The sequence below is a fragment of the Colletotrichum gloeosporioides genome (genome assembly GCF_011800055.1).
Source record: "Colletotrichum gloeosporioides strain Lc1 chromosome Unknown consensus_65, whole genome shotgun sequence".
Lineage (NCBI taxonomy): Eukaryota > Fungi > Ascomycota > Sordariomycetes > Glomerellales > Glomerellaceae > Colletotrichum > Colletotrichum gloeosporioides.
In genome coordinates, this window is record NW_025544710.1 from 271465 (window position 1) to 288103 (window position 16639).

General features: G+C 52.5%; 3 protein-coding genes across 3 annotated transcripts; 2 read left to right on the top strand and 1 right to left on the bottom strand.

Annotated features, from left to right (window-relative positions):
- Positions 1 to 674: 674 nt before the first annotated feature.
- Positions 675 to 3133, top strand: GCG54_00012342 (Ferric reductase transmembrane component 5; the record flags this gene model as incomplete). The annotated part of the gene is made up of 5 exons (XM_045412220.1): positions 675 to 1528; positions 1591 to 1820; positions 1871 to 1932; positions 1983 to 2104; positions 2158 to 3133. The coding sequence occupies 5 exons, from the start codon at positions 675 to 677 to the stop codon at positions 3131 to 3133; spliced, it is 2244 nt and encodes a 747-aa protein (XP_045261255.1).
- Positions 3134 to 4933: 1800 nt separating this feature from the next.
- Positions 4934 to 9482, top strand: GCG54_00012343 (uncharacterized protein; the record flags this gene model as incomplete). The annotated part of the gene is made up of 4 exons (XM_045412221.1): positions 4934 to 6143; positions 6195 to 6283; positions 6353 to 7020; positions 7073 to 9482. 4 exons carry the CDS (start codon positions 4934 to 4936, stop codon positions 9480 to 9482), a joined length of 4377 nt encoding a protein of 1458 aa, XP_045261256.1.
- Positions 9483 to 10870: 1388 nt separating this feature from the next.
- On the bottom strand, positions 10871 to 11972 carry GCG54_00012344 (Sterol regulatory element-binding protein 1; the record flags this gene model as incomplete). The annotated part of the gene is made up of 2 exons (XM_045412222.1): positions 10871 to 11803; positions 11895 to 11972. 2 exons carry the CDS (start codon positions 11970 to 11972, stop codon positions 10871 to 10873), a joined length of 1011 nt encoding a protein of 336 aa, XP_045261257.1.
- Between the last annotated feature and the right edge of the window lie 4667 nt (positions 11973 to 16639).

Here is a 16639-nt window from a genome sequence, read left to right on the forward strand (position 1 = left end):
CTGGTGCAATCACAGGATCTAGCTCATTGTGGGAGGGTGGACTTGTTAAGAGGAAGACTGAGATCTGTTCAATAAGGCACGACTAATTCTGTCACCGCCGTGCGAAAATCTTCACATCAGGCCAGTCCTCCATTCAACACAGTCAACAGATGGTATTCTTTTGTTGGCGGTTCTTGCGCTGTCTGATGAAACTGCAGTGCCAGGAACCGTGATGTATGAGTGTCCCAGCTACGCCGGCTTCAGTGGTCTAGCACCTCCCAGCAGCTGTCTAGCAGTCTTCACCCGATATTTGCCGCCTATGGTCACTGAAAGCCTATTTACAACGAGCATTTCAAGCGATCGTTCGTACATAATTTTAGCATGATACAACATGAAGTTTCTAGCTTCACTCGAGATCAAAGGTAACCCCGTGCACATGTACCACACATCAAAAAAATGTCAGCAAAATGAATTGCGCGATGCCACTTACCCATTGAGTCCTACAAATAACTGTGAAGGGGTGTCGTTAGCTGAATGATGCACACGTGATGTGTTGGGCCCACAATCCTTCGTTATCTGATCATCTGATAAATACCCGCTCATCCGCCCTGAGTCTAAATACTTCACCCGCAACATTTCTGGTTCCCGATCACTTACACCACGACTTGCGAAGCATTTCAGGCCATTCAGTAAACATGCCATACTGGCAACTGAACAGTGCAGCATACTACATTGTCGTAATCCTCTTTATCTCTACCCAAGCAGCTGCCTCTGAAGCGTACGACAGGCTATGTGGGACAGCCTGTCGAAAGACCTTCCGGACGCTGCGATTTTCAGATGCCCCGACTGGGGCTTTTTTTGCCGTGCAGGAGTGCACTAGCCATTTGTACCAGCGATCACTGTATCTATGCTGGGATTTGTATTGTTCCGAAGAGATTTGGCTTGCAGAGTCTAAGAGCCTGAACCGTTCATGTCAAGACATGAACGGCTCACTTTTCCCCCCACGCGACATCATCAATGACATTACAGAAGAAGACATCGCTCATATCACCAGATTCAACGAGACGAGTCCAGACCGTGCCCAGCGCGTTGACGTGCTAATGCTGCCATCACAATCCTACCACAGACTTTGGGCCCGGACGCTGGTTAGTTACTTCCTCACTGCAAACACTCATCCTAGAAATCTAGAAGAAGACAGCTCACTCGCCACAATCCAGGACGCACACGATTACATTTGGGATCAGCATTTCAATTACGGTTGGGCGATGGGGATGTTCTGGGCGGTGGTCATCGCGGTGGGCATGGCAAACCGAGCACTCATGCACTGGGGTCCCTCTTTCGCGCAATCGCACGCCCGCCGACATCCCAGCAGCTTATGGCTCAAGCGCACGATTTTGACGCCAGCGACGTTTGGCCGGCGCTGTGTGCAGGACTTCGGAGGTTGGGGTACCTTACCTCCACGTGTGCAGACATTAACACTGATGCTGTTTTTGCTACTCAACGTCATGTGCACCATCTACGGGTACAGAATATTTGAAGGTTATGGCTTGTGAGTTCTCTCGAGCACCCTTATGCTGTCATCTGAGTTGATACTGACGACAAGGACCGAAGCTATCCTTCCATCACGATGCAGGTCATTCGCCATGTTTCCGATAGAACTGGCATTTTGTCGTTCGCCAACTTTCCCCTAATTTGGCTGTTCGGGATGAGGAACAATCTTGTAATCTGGCTCACAGGCTGGGACTTCAAAACATACAATAATTTCCACCGCTGGGTAGCTCGCATCGCCACCCTGGAAGCCGTAATTCACTCTATAGGCTATACACTTCTCATTTTCCGGAGTAAGATGATGTGTGAAGCCATGGAACTCATCGTTGCTGACCTTTCTCAGGAGGCGGTTGGGATTACTTTTGGCGAATGTGTAACTTGACTTATTGGTGGACCGGTGAATTGGTGAGTTATTCCGCCAACGACTGGTTTCCGCGCAGCTGACTCTCTAATAGGCCACAATACTTATGTGCTTGCTTGTTGGTTCATCCGCCTTCTGGTTTCGGCGTCGACAATACGAGCTCTTCCTCGTACTTCATATTGCTTTGTCAGTCTTGATACTCGTGACAATGCTAGGGTTAGTTCGGTGCTGCAACCAGACGAGAGACGGCAAACTGACCACTTTTGAAGGCATGTTTCGATTTTCAAAGGCGATTACAATCCTCTTGTATGGGTTCCGGCCATGGTATGGCTAGTAGACCGTGTCATTCGCGGGGCTCGGATCGTGGCCTTCAGCCCAACGTTCTGGAACACATGGGCTCGGGTCACCTACAACGAGGATGCTCACATGATTCGAGTTGTCGTCCCAATTTCCTCGAGTCTTTATACCATTGAACCCGGCACGTTTTACTATCTCATGGTGCTGAATAAGTGGAATTTTTGGGAGAGCCACCCGTTCACCGTGGCGTCAGTATCTGAGTCAGTTCAATGCGGCGAGTCGTTGGGAGAGAGCTCACCTCTTTTAGACTACAGGACCGCTTCTTCCGAGGACACCAGAGCCAGAAGTCTTGGGTCCGGGCGGGAAATGACTTTTTTGATTCGACCATACGACAGCTTCACCTCGCGACTGAAGGACTACGCCAAGGCCAAGAAAACAAAGCCGGCCACAGTACTGGTGGCGATTGACGGTCCTTACGGAAAGTCCCTCCCTCTGGAGCGGTTCAGCAAGGTGCTCTTTGTGGTTGGGGGTAGTGGGATTGCGGTACCACTCTCATACCTCAAGAAACTCACAACGTCTTGTTCCCGACCAAAGCTGATCGAAATTCACTGGGCAGTCCGACAGCTGGGATTGGCCGTCGACGTACTCACTCACGAGTTGAAGAACGTCTCAAGCTATGGACAGGTGAAGATTCACGTCTATATGACTACCATGGACAACAGAAGGGTCGGGGATCAGGCCAGATATCGCCTCGCGGAGTGGAAATTTCATAGGTTAAACGTTGAAAAGGTCATCGAAGCCATTTTAAATACCGGAGAGAAGGGTAGTCTGGCAGTAGTCGCAAGTGGGCCAGGGAGGATGGCGGATGAAAGTAGACGCGCGGTCACAGTCAGGATGGTATCTTCTAAGCCCCGCATAGAATACTTCGAGGAGAGCTTTCAGTGGTGAACGTAGGTAACAAAATAATGCATACGTCACCGATTTCAAGACTTACCATTCTGATTTCAGGAGTGACGAGAGGGACTACATCGAACGCATGGCGTAAAATTCCAAGGCCAGTGCATACAAAATTCAGAGTCAACTAGAAATTTACCACTACCTGCGAACTCAGAAATAGCCTTTTTGGAGTCTTATGGTTTCTCCGTGGATAGGCACAAAGGGAAATCTGCTCCGCGATTGCTGTTCTCATCACTGTTCTCGTGGCGGTGTGTACAAAGGTGGCTGAGCGACTCCGTCGCGAAGTGCTTAAAGCACATGAGAACTCAGAAGAGAGATCACGAGAGTCTCATGCGTTTCCCAGCGAAGGGGCACGCTGCTCCGTAAATGCTATTCTTCGTCATTGTTCCCAGAAGGTGCCGCCGTGACTTGCAAGGAAGGACTGGGCCCAACTTCCTTCGGTCGTAGAACACGGCTGCTAGCTTGCCGATGGCAGGTATGAATCCCCCGTTCTTCCCTCGACCACAGCCGGCAGCATCACCTGCCTTCCCTGCAGACGCGAGTATGCCTACATCAATCCAAAATGTGTCAGAAATCATCACCCAATGATGAAAGAAAGGTGTACAAACCTGAGCAAGCAACCTAGTTGCTGAGTGCTAAAAACACTTGAAGGACGTAAAAATCTGAGGGCTCGACTCACCCCGAGCAGGGGAGTTGCTTTTTTATGTATTTCCTTTTTGGCAAAGTTTTCCGCCTTTGGGGCTGTCAAGGTACAACCGGTGCCAAAATGTTCGCCGCATTTGCTTCTCCACCCTTATGGACTTTTGAGCGAAACTTACCTAGATGCTGGCGGACAAAATGGAGATATGGCCATTCTCCATTTTGGAATCGAACGAAATCCTTCAAAATGAACTGGTTTCATCTGGGGTAACCACTCGACCATGAAGCCTTGCGCAACGGCAATCGTTGGCCTGCGGTGGCAGGCAGGAAGCGATGGCCGGGGGAAGGAGAGGCAGCTGGTCCTGCTGCTCTGGTGCAGAAATCGTGGCTGCCAAAGTTGGTGGCGATGCAGAAGCAAGGCTAGCCACGGCAGTCACCTCTTTGGCCCCTACTCACAAGGTGGTAGTCGGTTGATCAGGTGTGTAGTCAGGCAAGCCGAACATGGCTGGACAGATGAGGTTAGGCAGCGGCTTATCCTCGGACAGAACATCAGCCGTCGATCACCGCCAAGGGATCAATTGGCTGGGCATGGTTCTGCTCCACTTCAGGGCTTGGGGAATATCAGGCAGTGGATTCGAAAACTGAACCCATCTTGCCGTGAAAAGGTCAGGCTGAGCTACACACTTGCATTCTGATCAAATCAAAGGTCAGCGACCGAAAAAAAATTGGTTCCTCATGCAGGGTGACCAGAAGAAACGCACGGCCATCAAAAGATGCATGGTGGGCACGAAGTCGTAGAAGCACAGCCCAAAACTCCGCCCCGTTGAGCATGCATTGTATGAGAGTGGTTGGTTGGGGCGCGACACGAGAACAGCCTGGCCCGTCATGAAGCCACTCAAACCCCTGACTACTCATGCAGCTCGTCAGCAAAATTTCCTATCAGCGCTGCAGACAAAATCAATCCGTGTCTTGGCTAGGTTGAAGAGAGGGGTAGATGGCCTGTGGAAGTGAAATACTCAAGGGCGCTTGCAACGCATCGTCCGCTCCATCCCCCGTTCCTAAAACATAATATTGAGATCATTTCCAGAAGCTTTCCACCTTCGACTGTATCCGAAATTTCTGGCATGATGCCCAGCCGTGAGCGAAGACATCATGACAGACTCGAGCAAACTTTCCACGTACAAAATGTACACGATCGGTTGGATCGCTGCTCTGGACAAGGAGCTGACAGCCGCGCTCGCCATGCTTGATGAGACACACGAGCAGCCAGACGATTTTGAACAGAACGACAAAGACAGCAATACCTACTCATGGGGCCGGAATGGGGAACACAACATCGTCATCGCATCACTTGGTGGAGGGAGCTATGGCAAAGTTTCGGCAGCAACGACCGCAACATGCATGGCCACGTCCTTCCCACACCTACGATTTGGTCTTTTGGTCGGTATTGGTGCTGGAATCCCTAGGTTGGAACAAGACATCGACATCCGCCTCGGCGACGTCGTTGTCAGTGTTCCTACAGGCGAACATCCAGGCGTTGTCCAGTACGACTTGGGAAAGAAAAGGGACAATGGCCGCCTGGAGCGAGTTGGCGCACTCAATCGTCCGCCAGAAATCCTTCTCAGCGGTATCAATAAGCTCCGAGGACATCAACGAGTGAAAGGCTCTAAGTTGCCGCAAATCCTAAACGAGGCTGTTCGCCTACATCCGATGCTAGGGAAGCCGAAGGGGAAAGACCCGCCGTTCATTTATCAAGGATCACAACACGATCGGCTGTTTGAATCGACGTCGATGCATGTCGAGACTGGACACGGAGAATTACAATCCCACTCTCTCCAGCCAAACGGAATATCAAGGAATCTCCCCCAGCTGATGTACTATGGTCTTCGGGTGACACTAGTCTGGTTATGGACTTTAGTTTACTTCCTTCTAACTGTTCGGAAGCCCTTGGATCCCGACGTGAACATCATCCATCAGGAGACGACAGTGACTGGATCTTGTTTGAATTGCGACCCTAAGAAAGAGATCTCTCGAGAAAGCCGACAAACCATTGACCCTGAGATTCACTATGGGAACATTGCATCAGGAGATTTGGTTGTCAAGGGTGGTCTTGCTCGAGATCTGATCACCCAAAGCCTAGGAAAGAGTTTCCTTTGTTTTGAGATGGAGGCCGCTGGCCTAATGAACAACTTCCCCTGTCTTGTCATCAGAGGAATTTGCGACTACGCCGATAGCCACAAAAATGATCGATGGCAGAACTATGCAGCACTTGCCGCTGCTGCGTACGCAAAAGAGCTTTTGGGCGCCATCGATGCCAAGAAGGTCGAGCGAGCTGATAAGATGGAAATGATCATGGCAGAAGGTCAGTGATCAAATGGTATTGGACTTTAATTAGGTTCTCATGAATTAGCAGTTTCAGATACGAAGCAAGCAGTCCAAAGCATGAACGATGAACGGCTGTTAGAAAAGATGTATACCTGGCTCTCAGCGCCAGACCCATCAGTGAATTATCACACCGCACTGAGTCAGCGCCACACTGGCACTTGCGATTGGTTCCTTCATAGCGAATAGTATGACCGCTGGACGACGGATTCTGCATCGTCTCTGTGGATATATGGAGGACCAGGCTGTGGGAAGACCATTCTGAGCTCAGTAATCATTAGCGACCTGAAAGCTTTCGAGGATGACACTCAGCACCTGCTTTTCTTCTTCTTCAGCTTTATCGATTCCAAGAAGCAGTCTTTGGATGGAGTGGTACGATCTCTCACCAGCCAACTGTCCCGCAAGAGTAAAAGCGCTCGAGCGTATTTAACCTCAACATTCAATTCCGAGTACGAGAAAGGCTCGGAGCAGCCCAGAACTGCGCAACTTTGTGAGATATTTGAATGTATGCTTCAAAGATCTAACAACATCTGGGTCGTACTTGATGCACTTGATGAGTGCCAACTTGGAAGCAGCTTCAAGAACGAGGGACTGCTTTCGTGGCTACAAAGTCTGCTTACACCGAGACATGACAATCTTCGGACCCTAGTCACAAGTCGCCGGGAACACAACATTCAGATGGTTTTGGATGGATGCATTCCGGAGCAGCTCTGTCTACAGGGCGACCTAGTCGCTGGCGACATACAGGCATTCATCAACGAAACCATCACAAACTGGGACGGCCTGAGTGTATGGCAAGAACATAAATGGGTTCAGGAAGAAATAAGATATTATTTGACAAATAATTCCGATGGAATGTAAGGATACAGCCACACAATTTTGAGTATTGCGTACTAATTGGAAACGTAGGTTTCGTTGGGTATCATGTCAACTCGATGCTCTTGCTCCCCTGCAAGGCTGCCGAGACCACGAGGCTCTCCTAGCGACGCTGGAGTCTTTACCAAAGTCGTTGGATGGAACGTATGCAAGAATGCTTGCCCAAATCCCCGAAGCGCTTCGTGCGAAAGCAAATCGAATCCTTCAGTTTTTGCTCTACTCAGAAACCCCGTTATATCTTGAAGAAATTGTTGAGATTGCTATTTTTTCACCCAAATCTGAGAATTCGAGGAGGAGATTCAACGATTTAGTGAAACCGGAGAAAGATACAATCTCACTTTACTGTCCCAACCTCGTGAGATGCGTGGTTGTGAGGACCGACGAAATTTCGAGGGCCTCTCGTGAAGCTCTGCAGCTTGCACACTGCTCAGTGAGGGATTTTCTTCTGTCTGATCGACTAGAACGATCAACTTCCAGTATCTTTCAACCACAATTTGCTTCAGGGTCAATGGCAGTTACTTGTCTGTCCTATCTCCTGGATATTGAACACGATCAGCCCCTGGAGAAGATTCTTTCATCGTACCCGCTGGCAACATACGCTGCATGCTTTTGGACACAGTACACCCAGCAAGCTGATACCAGCATGGTTTTTGAATATCTGCAAGAGTTCATTCGTTGCAAAAGGTGTTACAAAACATACTGTCAAATCCTGGATGTTGAATGGACCAAAATGCCTACAAGAGCTCGATGGCTGAACGAATTCTACCGCTCGCGTCTGGGCGGAAAAGGGAGTTTCCTTCCCCATCCTATGCTGGACCACCTTGCAATGAGGGGTCTGAAATGCGCAGTGGAAAAGATTCTAAATGAGGACGCTGATGCAATCGACGCCGACGGTGCTTACTTCGGTAACGCTCTTCGAGAGGCTGCGTGGGCAGGTCGCAAAGAGGTGATACATCTACTCCTTGGCGCAGGAGCAAATCCTAACGGCCAAAGGGGTGAAGATGAGAGTCCTCTACAAGCTGCTGCCAAATTCAATCATCAAGAGATTATGCAGATACTTCTCAATGCTGGAGCAAATCTCAACGCCGAAGGGGATTATTATGGCAGCGCTCTACAAGCCGCTGCCAGCTTCGGTCATGAAGAGGCCGTGCGATTACTTCTCAGCACGGGAGCAAACCCTAACAGTAAAGCGGGCTGGAGAGGTAGTCCACTTAAAGCAGCTGTTTATAGCGGGAAAAGCGAGATCGTCCACATGCTTCTTGACGGTGGCGCAGACCCTCACTTCTGCGGAGGGGATGACTCCGGCAACGCTCTCTATACAGCGGCCTATCGAGGCAATCCAGAGATCATGCAGATACTTCTTGACGCAGGGGCAGACCCTCACGCCTTTGGTGGTGATCTTGGCAACTGTCTCTCGGCCGCCATAGCAGGAAATCACAAAGTTGCTGTTGAATTTATGTTAAATTTAAAAGCAAACATCAATGGTCATCGTGTATTTTACACTGCAGCGACACATGCTGACGTCGATATCATCGAGCTTCTTCTCCGCGAGGGTGCTACGGTCGATGAAGAGACTCTCTGGGCGGCCTTTGAGAAAGGTCGTAAGGCAGAGGTGATCGAAAATCTGCTTGAAAACATCACGCCAACGGTTTCAGTTGAGAGCTTTATTCGTAGGGCTCTCCCAAGGGCGTGCTGGAGAGATGGTCTTGACCTTGTACAGGTGCTCCTAAATGCCGGCGCAAGTACTGACATGTCAATGGCTGCTTGCGTTACTGCGCTCTATTCTGCGGCTATCAAGGGCCTGGAAAGCATGTTTGAATTGTTCCTCGACAAAGCCTACATGGCTAGGCCGCAAGATTACATTGCTGACAGTTCTATTCACGACAAACCGCTTGCTGGCTGCACAAATGTTACACATTTGATGTCCATGAAGGAGGCTGATGCCAATAAGCTTCTACGCAAGGCTCTCACTTGCTCATTGTCGCCTATTAGTCGCGACGCTGCCATGCTCCTTTTTGAAACTTGTGAAGCTTATCATAAGGCCTACCAAAGACGGCTTGGTTTAAACAAGCTTCTTCAAAAGGAGATATCAGAAGTCAGAAAGGGCTCTGAAGTTGAAATTAAGCTGCTACTTGATCAAGGCGCAGACCCCAATGTCACGGCCTCGGGATACCCTAGCCTCTGCTATCTGATCAAAGCAATCAAGTTTGAAGAAGAGGAAACGTGCAAGAAAGTTTTCGAATTACTCCTTGATCATGGTGCTGATCCGACAAGATGTTGTGGCCAGGGAGGCGCTCTTGACGTAGCCCTTCGAGAAAGACGCTGGGAACTCGTTGGCATGCTCCGGGATAGAGGCGTGGAAAAGACGCAGATATATCGTTTCATGGAGGCAAAAGTCGACCGCGAATTGCGTCGGCTTCAGGAGGAGCGTGTACAAGACTGAGCTTTCATATTCTAGAGGTGCGAAGTTACAGGCAGGTTGATTTAATGTCATTTCTCCACTCACGTTCTGTTTGTGATCCATGTAGTTGCAATAATATTAGCAAGCGATGCGTCTCCCTAACGCTGGGTGGGTCAGGAGCTGAGTTGTTGAAGTGGGTAAGGATGAAATGTGCTTGATTCAATACACCTGGCGCAGGGTCTTGTTATGACTTCAAGTGCACTCAGTCGCAACAGAGACTGCAAGCGTATTCAAGTGCTGTGCTCACTAATATTCCAAAGTCGGCGATTTTGGACAATGTTTATCCTGGAAAATCTCCCCCACCAGTTTGTCACTAAACAGCGAAGTGCTGACGTAGATGTAGGTTCACTTCTCACTGGCTGCATTCCAACACAGGATGGAAAAGTTGACGACCCGGTGTTCGGTTCGGGCTTCGTAAAATACGACCGGCCCTACTTTCGCTCTCGGGGCTTTATCCGACGTCAATACGGGAACGGGGCCACGTAATCAACCGGCATGGAGGATGGCGGACTTGCCGGGCTGCGCGGGTTCTGCGCTGCTCACTTACATGCGACTCGGCAATGTTGGCAGCGGTGTCAACTTGGACCAACGAGATGAGACGTGGAATGGAATCCGATATCCATTGCTGTTAATATCTAGAACCCGTTGGACCCAAAATTTAATTTCAATTCACCGAAAACTTGTTGAACAAGCCACATTCAAAACAACAGTTTTGCTATCTGGGCGGATGATTCTTGCTAACCGGGCGGGTACTAGATATACCACGATAGGGACGATGACGCCAACGACGATAACAGCAACGATGACGATGGTAATAATAGTAGGAATGGAGAGAGTGATAGAAGCAGCTACTATAATAGTAAAGGTTAATCGAGATAAAATGGGCCTAATATAGGAGGTAGTTATCCGCCCGGATAGCAAGACTCCAAAACAAATCTTGAACTCAGAACTCATCACGATTTCATCACATTGCTTCGGCACCAATCACGAACAGTAAAAGTGTCTTCTTCATTATCGCATTGCTGCGCAAAGAAAAGGGGAGAGTTTGGCTGCACTCCGTCACAAACCAAAAACCAAAAGCCTATTCCAGCTCATTCCCGGATTTCCTTCCTCATCATGAAAAACGCCGTGTCAGATGATGACATGCTCATCGTGGTATACAGCCCTTTTGCCCCAAACAGAAATGCCTTCCCAATATCAACCCGTTAAACGCCCAGTCGTCATCGACCCTCTTCCTTCCGCTCAGCGCCGTTTTCTCTAATCGTAGATACAGCCCGGTATATACACACTTCTCAACGTCTTTGTTGCTATGTCGTCTTTTTTGTTTTTGTAATCATCCCAAAACGAAAACCGAACACAAGAGGAGAAAGCTAGGACCAATACGCCCCGGCGGCAGCAGCCTCGCTCTGCCCCCTCCACCGCTGGCACTCCGCCAGCCGCTTCTCGAGCTCCTGGTTCTCCTTCCAGAGCATGCCGTTCTTCTTCTCGAGGTGCGTGATGTACTCGGTCGCCTTGCTCAGGATCGTGGCCTTGTTGAGCTTGCGCGCGGGCATCAGGCCGCCGAGCTCCTCGACGACATCGAACGCCTCGTCCGAGTCGCCGTGCGCGGCGGCGGCCTGCGGGTTCTCGGTCTGCTGGACGACACACCTCAAAGAGGGCACGGCGTCGCGGAGCGCGATGATCTTCTCGTTGATGTTGACGCGGTAGCGCTTCTCGATCATGTTGTGCGGGTTCTTGCTGGGCTCGTGCTTTGTACGGCGGGCGGGGGGCTCCGGGGAGGCGGAGCGGGAGGAGGAGGCGGTGGAGGCGGAGGATTTGCGCTTGAGGTCGTTGCGGGGGGATGTGCGCTGCTGAGGTTGTTGGGCGGGTTGTCTGGGTGCTTGTTGTTGTTGGGTGGCGGGGCGAGCGGTGATGGTTGACCTCTCGGTCTTAATTTGTGGTTGCGGGCGGGCGGTTTGGGCCGGGGCGTCGAGGGACTGGAAGAGGGGTTGTGTGTCGTTGATGCCCTCGCGGCCGAAGGCTACCGTATCGCAGGTCAAGTCTGCGGGGTTGGCGGTGGGGCTGAGGGCGATGTTCTGGGAGGAGAGGAAGGACATTGGGCTGCCGAATTCGCCGTAGAAGACGTCGAGGTCTGGGGAGAGGGTGGGCTTCTCAAAGTAGGCGGGCCAGTCGGTGCCGGAGGGGAGGGTGAAGGAGGAGGCGGGGAAGACGGGAGAGACGGGGGAGCCGCGGGATGGTGCGGAGTCGGCGCTGAAGTCGGCTTGGGTGTCGTAGAATGAGAGGGGAGAAAGCTCTGGGGGTGACTGTTGGAGGAGGTGTTAGTCTTCGGCTTGTTGGAATGTAGAGAAGAAAAAGTGAGGTTATTCGGAGATTGGGGCGGTTAAATGGGCTTACCATTGAGACACCCGATTGAGGCATCTGGGGTACTTGATAGTAATCGAAGGACTGTTGTTGTGCCATGGTTCGATTCATGGAGGGGTAGATGTGTGCAGGGGTTGTTGTGGTGGTGAGTTGATTAAAGATGTGTGAAAGTGGTGGCGTTACTCGGAGGGAGTGAAGACCAGATATGTGTGTAGGTGTGTGTGTGTGCAAGTGCCGGATGGCGAGATGTGTAGTTGTATGATGATGTTACTTTGGCGATTGAGGCTGATGGTTCGAGCATAGGACAGGTGGGGAGACTACTCGACGGAGGGACAAAGCTATATACCTACAACTCGATGAAAATGCAGAAAGCAAAAAACGAGGTGCGTTTCCCAATTGCTTGGCAGAGGGCGGCCGGGGTAGAGCTCCGCGGCGTAGCATAGGGTGGGCCACCTGGCGAGAATTGGGGGTGATGAGGGCCATGGTAAGGCGGGCGCGGGTTGGAACGGCGAGCAAAACTGGCGATGGACGGGCTCGTCATACGACCGGCCCATGGACAAGGGACAAGTGACAGAAAAAGGTACGACTGCGGGTGTGCGCTACGGCAGCTCGTGCGGCGAGCACACATTGTACACCCCGGGGGAGCAGAGAGGGCCTGGCTGACGGTCACTTGCCCAGCAGCACAGCAGTAAACGACGAGAACGCCGGGGGGTGGATGCTTGGGATGGTGCGGGCGGACGGATCCGACGGTGGAAAGACTGATGATTGACATAAGATGTGCTGTGGAGTTTACTTTGACACATGCACGAGGGAGGATCCCGAGTCGGCAAGCGGTCCATTAGGACGGCGTACCTGGTAGGGATGTTGGGAGAGGCTAGGGGGCCGCCGGAGAGAGGTGACCGCCCGGTGGCCCTATGTCATCCCTGATCCATGGCACCCAACCGCGGAAACTACTGTGCTCTGCGTTTACTTGTGGATTTCTGGTGCATGGAAAAGGACTCCTTGTGCTTGGGAGATGTGATTCCGATACAAGGCTTTTGCGGGCGATCTGGAACGGAGAGAAACGGTGTGTGCTGCGCAGTGCAGCTTTCAGTGAGACAATGTCTTTGCCCACCAAAAGACTCGAGTCCCGTGCCCTGACTAAGAACAGAGACATCAGAGAGCGAGCTCGGAATGGTGACAGGGTCCGGGGTGGATGGGCAAATCCCGGACCGGGCCACGACGAGATGGAAAGAGAATAGAACGATAGAGGGGCGGATGGGTAGCTTGGCGGGGAGAGGAAAGCCGTTGCCAACTTTGCGTGTTGGCGAGCTGCCGGGCAATAAGCCTCAAGCTAAATTGCGAGTACGGGCACATGAGGCCATGGGGCGTCGGAAGCGAGCGGTTTCTTTGCGATATTCTGCCCCGGCCGTCATCATCTTGCATAAGATCTGGCCATCAGCAATTGTGCCGCTAGTCATTCTCTCGATGGCTTCAGATTGCGAGCCGCTTCAGTTGTCGCAAAACCTTGGACACGGCGTCAAGACCTTGGTTCGGATGCTTCAATCTCGTGCGATGCCATGCAATGGGATGAATCTGGATCGCAGGGACCCCGAAAAGGGACCACCCCAGGACGTCAGTTGGCAATGTCCCGAGACCCCTCAGAACCAAGATCCCGTCCTCATCGGCCGAGATGGAGCGCATGTAATTCCTGACGGCGTCAAAAAAGTGAGGTGTCAAACATTACATAATTGGCGAACGGGGCCGGTGAAGGGGAAATTGGTGTTGATGGACGGGCAGTGATGGGAATCCGAGGGCTGGGCATGTTCCTGACGTGCATGCGGTCGCTGTGATGGCGCGGGCTGGCTGTGGGTATCGCGTGCAAGGTGCATGTGTCGATGTCGTCGTGCCTTGCTTGATGAAGATGTTTTGGCAGCAGCGTGTTTCCAGTTGACTGTCGAGAGTGGTTGACATGCGTGCTGGTGCATGTACTTTTGGAAGTGCAAACGGTCCAAAACGGTTTGACAGGTGGCCCATGGCAGGCAGCGTGCGCCGCGGGATCGAGATCTCCAGGGTCCCCTCCCTCCCACGCCCGCCCACGTCTCCCACGCACTTCCCACTTGGGATTCCACTTCCCTGGCACGGGCGACGAATGTGCCAGGTCCCAACCAACTTCTGGAAGACGGGTGCTTCGAGGATGAGAGTCAGGACGTCGGTCTCTGGGGTACGCCATACCGAACACGGCATGAGTGACACGTTCTGGGCGGTGATGTGCGTGGTGATGTGCTGCGCTGGCAGACCCGAGCGGCTGGTTGGTACTGATTGCAGCTCTCAAGCTAAACGTCAAGTTGCCCTGGTGGAGAGGATGGGCTGGAGGATGTGCAAGCTGGCGTCTGGCCGTGGAGACCCGAAGATGCCGGGAGACGGAGCCGAAGGAGCTGTACTGTGGTTGAGGCCTCGGCCTCGGCGGCGAGGAGCGACGAGCCACAGCTGAGCTAAGGTGCAGTATCCGTAACAACCACAGCAATATCCGTAGCAGTAGCATCAACAATAGCAGCAGTAGCGATGGTAGCATCCATCAGCGACGTCAGATAGACAAGCGGTATCCGTAACGGAGATGCATCGACGATGCCGGTGACGGATCGTAGATGCTCTGCGACTCCGTTGTCCGGCCGCGGGAGGGCGTCCGGTGCCTAGCGAGGACATTCAATGACAGTGAAGGGACATGGCCACGGCAGAGTTTTCCAATTCGGCCTCAGAGATTGGACACCCAGACCGGAGGGCGACTGAGTGATGCCGGCGACAATGAGCGAGATGAGCGTCAGGTCGTTGGGGAGCAAGGTTGTGGTTGTGGGAAGGAGGGTTTGGGTCGAGAAGCGGCCAAAGTGGTCTGATTTCGCTGCAGCGTCGAACGTCGCGACCAACAGCCCATTCCTTCCCCCAATCGAACGAGCAGCACGGTCCACTCGGCCCCACCCGCGGCCAATGGGCGGGCAGGACATCATATCAGGTACCTCCCGCCTGATTTGGGCAGGAAGTGACTTTGTGAGTGGTAGCAGCTGCCATCCCCGAGTGTTCCCGTGCGCCCTCACAATTTTCGCAGTGGCCGTGTTCTCGATCCATTTTCGATCCATTTTCCAACATCCCCATTCTTTTTTTTTTCCTTTGGTCTCCCCGTGCTCATTTTCGTTGTCTCTTTTACGTTTTTCTCCGAGCGGAAAGAGATGCTGTTTTTGGTAGCAGGCGTCACATGCATCGTCTGCGAACCCGAATCGACAACCCGCGCAGTGACATCGCCAGCAGTCCGGCGGCAATCTTCACTCATACAACACCACCACAGTCATCGCGATTGACCAGACGAACCGCGCTGCGGATTGGCTCTGTTTGACCTCAGACCTGCCGTGCAGAGTGCTGATCGACATGGCGGATTGCTGTGCCCCGTCCCCTGTTCCCTGTCCGAAGACCGCTGCTGCTTCTCCTCATCTTCCCCCAGCCGAGACTCCAACGCGGGCGCCGTCTGCAAATCTGCAAATCCAACTGTAACCCTCTTAACTAACGAGACCCAGCGAGGTCTAGGCACTGACGACAAACCACCTCGGGAAATACGGTCAAAAATCACAACTCAACTCAACGTCGACTTTCATCACCGACCATTCAACCTGTCGCAGACTGAGACGCAGTGTCTGGACTGTCGCCTCCAGATTGGACCGGCCCGGTCTGGCCGCCACATATGCCTGCGACTTTCCTGTCGCTTCAAGGAGGAGATTATGTTGATCTGGATACCTTAGATGGCATCAGTTCCGAGGGATTGAGAGGGCAATACAGAGTACACTGGAATTCGCAATGCAGCCGCGCTCCCAGGCCACCATTTTTCAAACCCCGACGTGCCCCTCCTCGCTGTTCAGCTGCCGAGCCCAGAGGCACCGCACCGGACTGCGCTGTTTACATCTAAACAGCGAATCCCAAGTCCAGAACCCGGCGCTCCCGGCCCCAACCTGCCTCAATGATCGCCGACACAGCAGCTGGGCATGAACGCCGCTGCTCGTTGCTGCTTGTGTTCGGAAGGGGAGGGGTAGAATGCGAGCGGATTGCCCAAAACTGCAGCAACCGACTGCACCATGTGTCGCAGACGTACATTGGCAGACAAGCTGTGCAGCCCAGCGCCAACAACCACGGGCGCAAGCCAGCATACCATCAACTCGCGGAGGCCCTTCCGCCCGTCTGCCTGCAGGATCTCATCCGCCCGCATCTGTGCACTGACAGGACCCTGCAGCAGTCCGCGCCAGTCTAGCCTATTCCCGCCGTCCGGTCTTCACCTGCCCTACGAAAACACACCTGCAAACGCTGTCGGCCGGTTCAGTTCGGCCGGTCGGGTGGACGGACAAGTTCATCCCTTTTTTATACCTCGGAAGTCGGCGAGGAGAGTCAAGCGACTCACACAACTTGACGGATATGCGCGTGGCAAACGGCTGTTTGCTTAGCCGAAGCTGTCATCAAATGCAGCTTGCTCACTTTTTTTGTCCCTCGTCAACCCCTGGGTGGAACTTCTGCGAAGCGAGTGGGGGACTGGAGGTTGGCACTGTGGTTCCCAGTCAGCCGCTGGCTGGACGCGCCCAAACAACGACGCCGATTTTCTGACGAGTCAGCAATTTGCATGTCACTGATCTACCCTATGGATTGAGAATGACGTGGCCACGCTGCCCAACGGCTGGCCAGGCTTGTTTCTCATCGAAGCTGCGGAAGAAGTTCGGAAGGATCGAGTGATCCACGCAGGTGCTTGGGTCAAGCTGTCCCGTCCC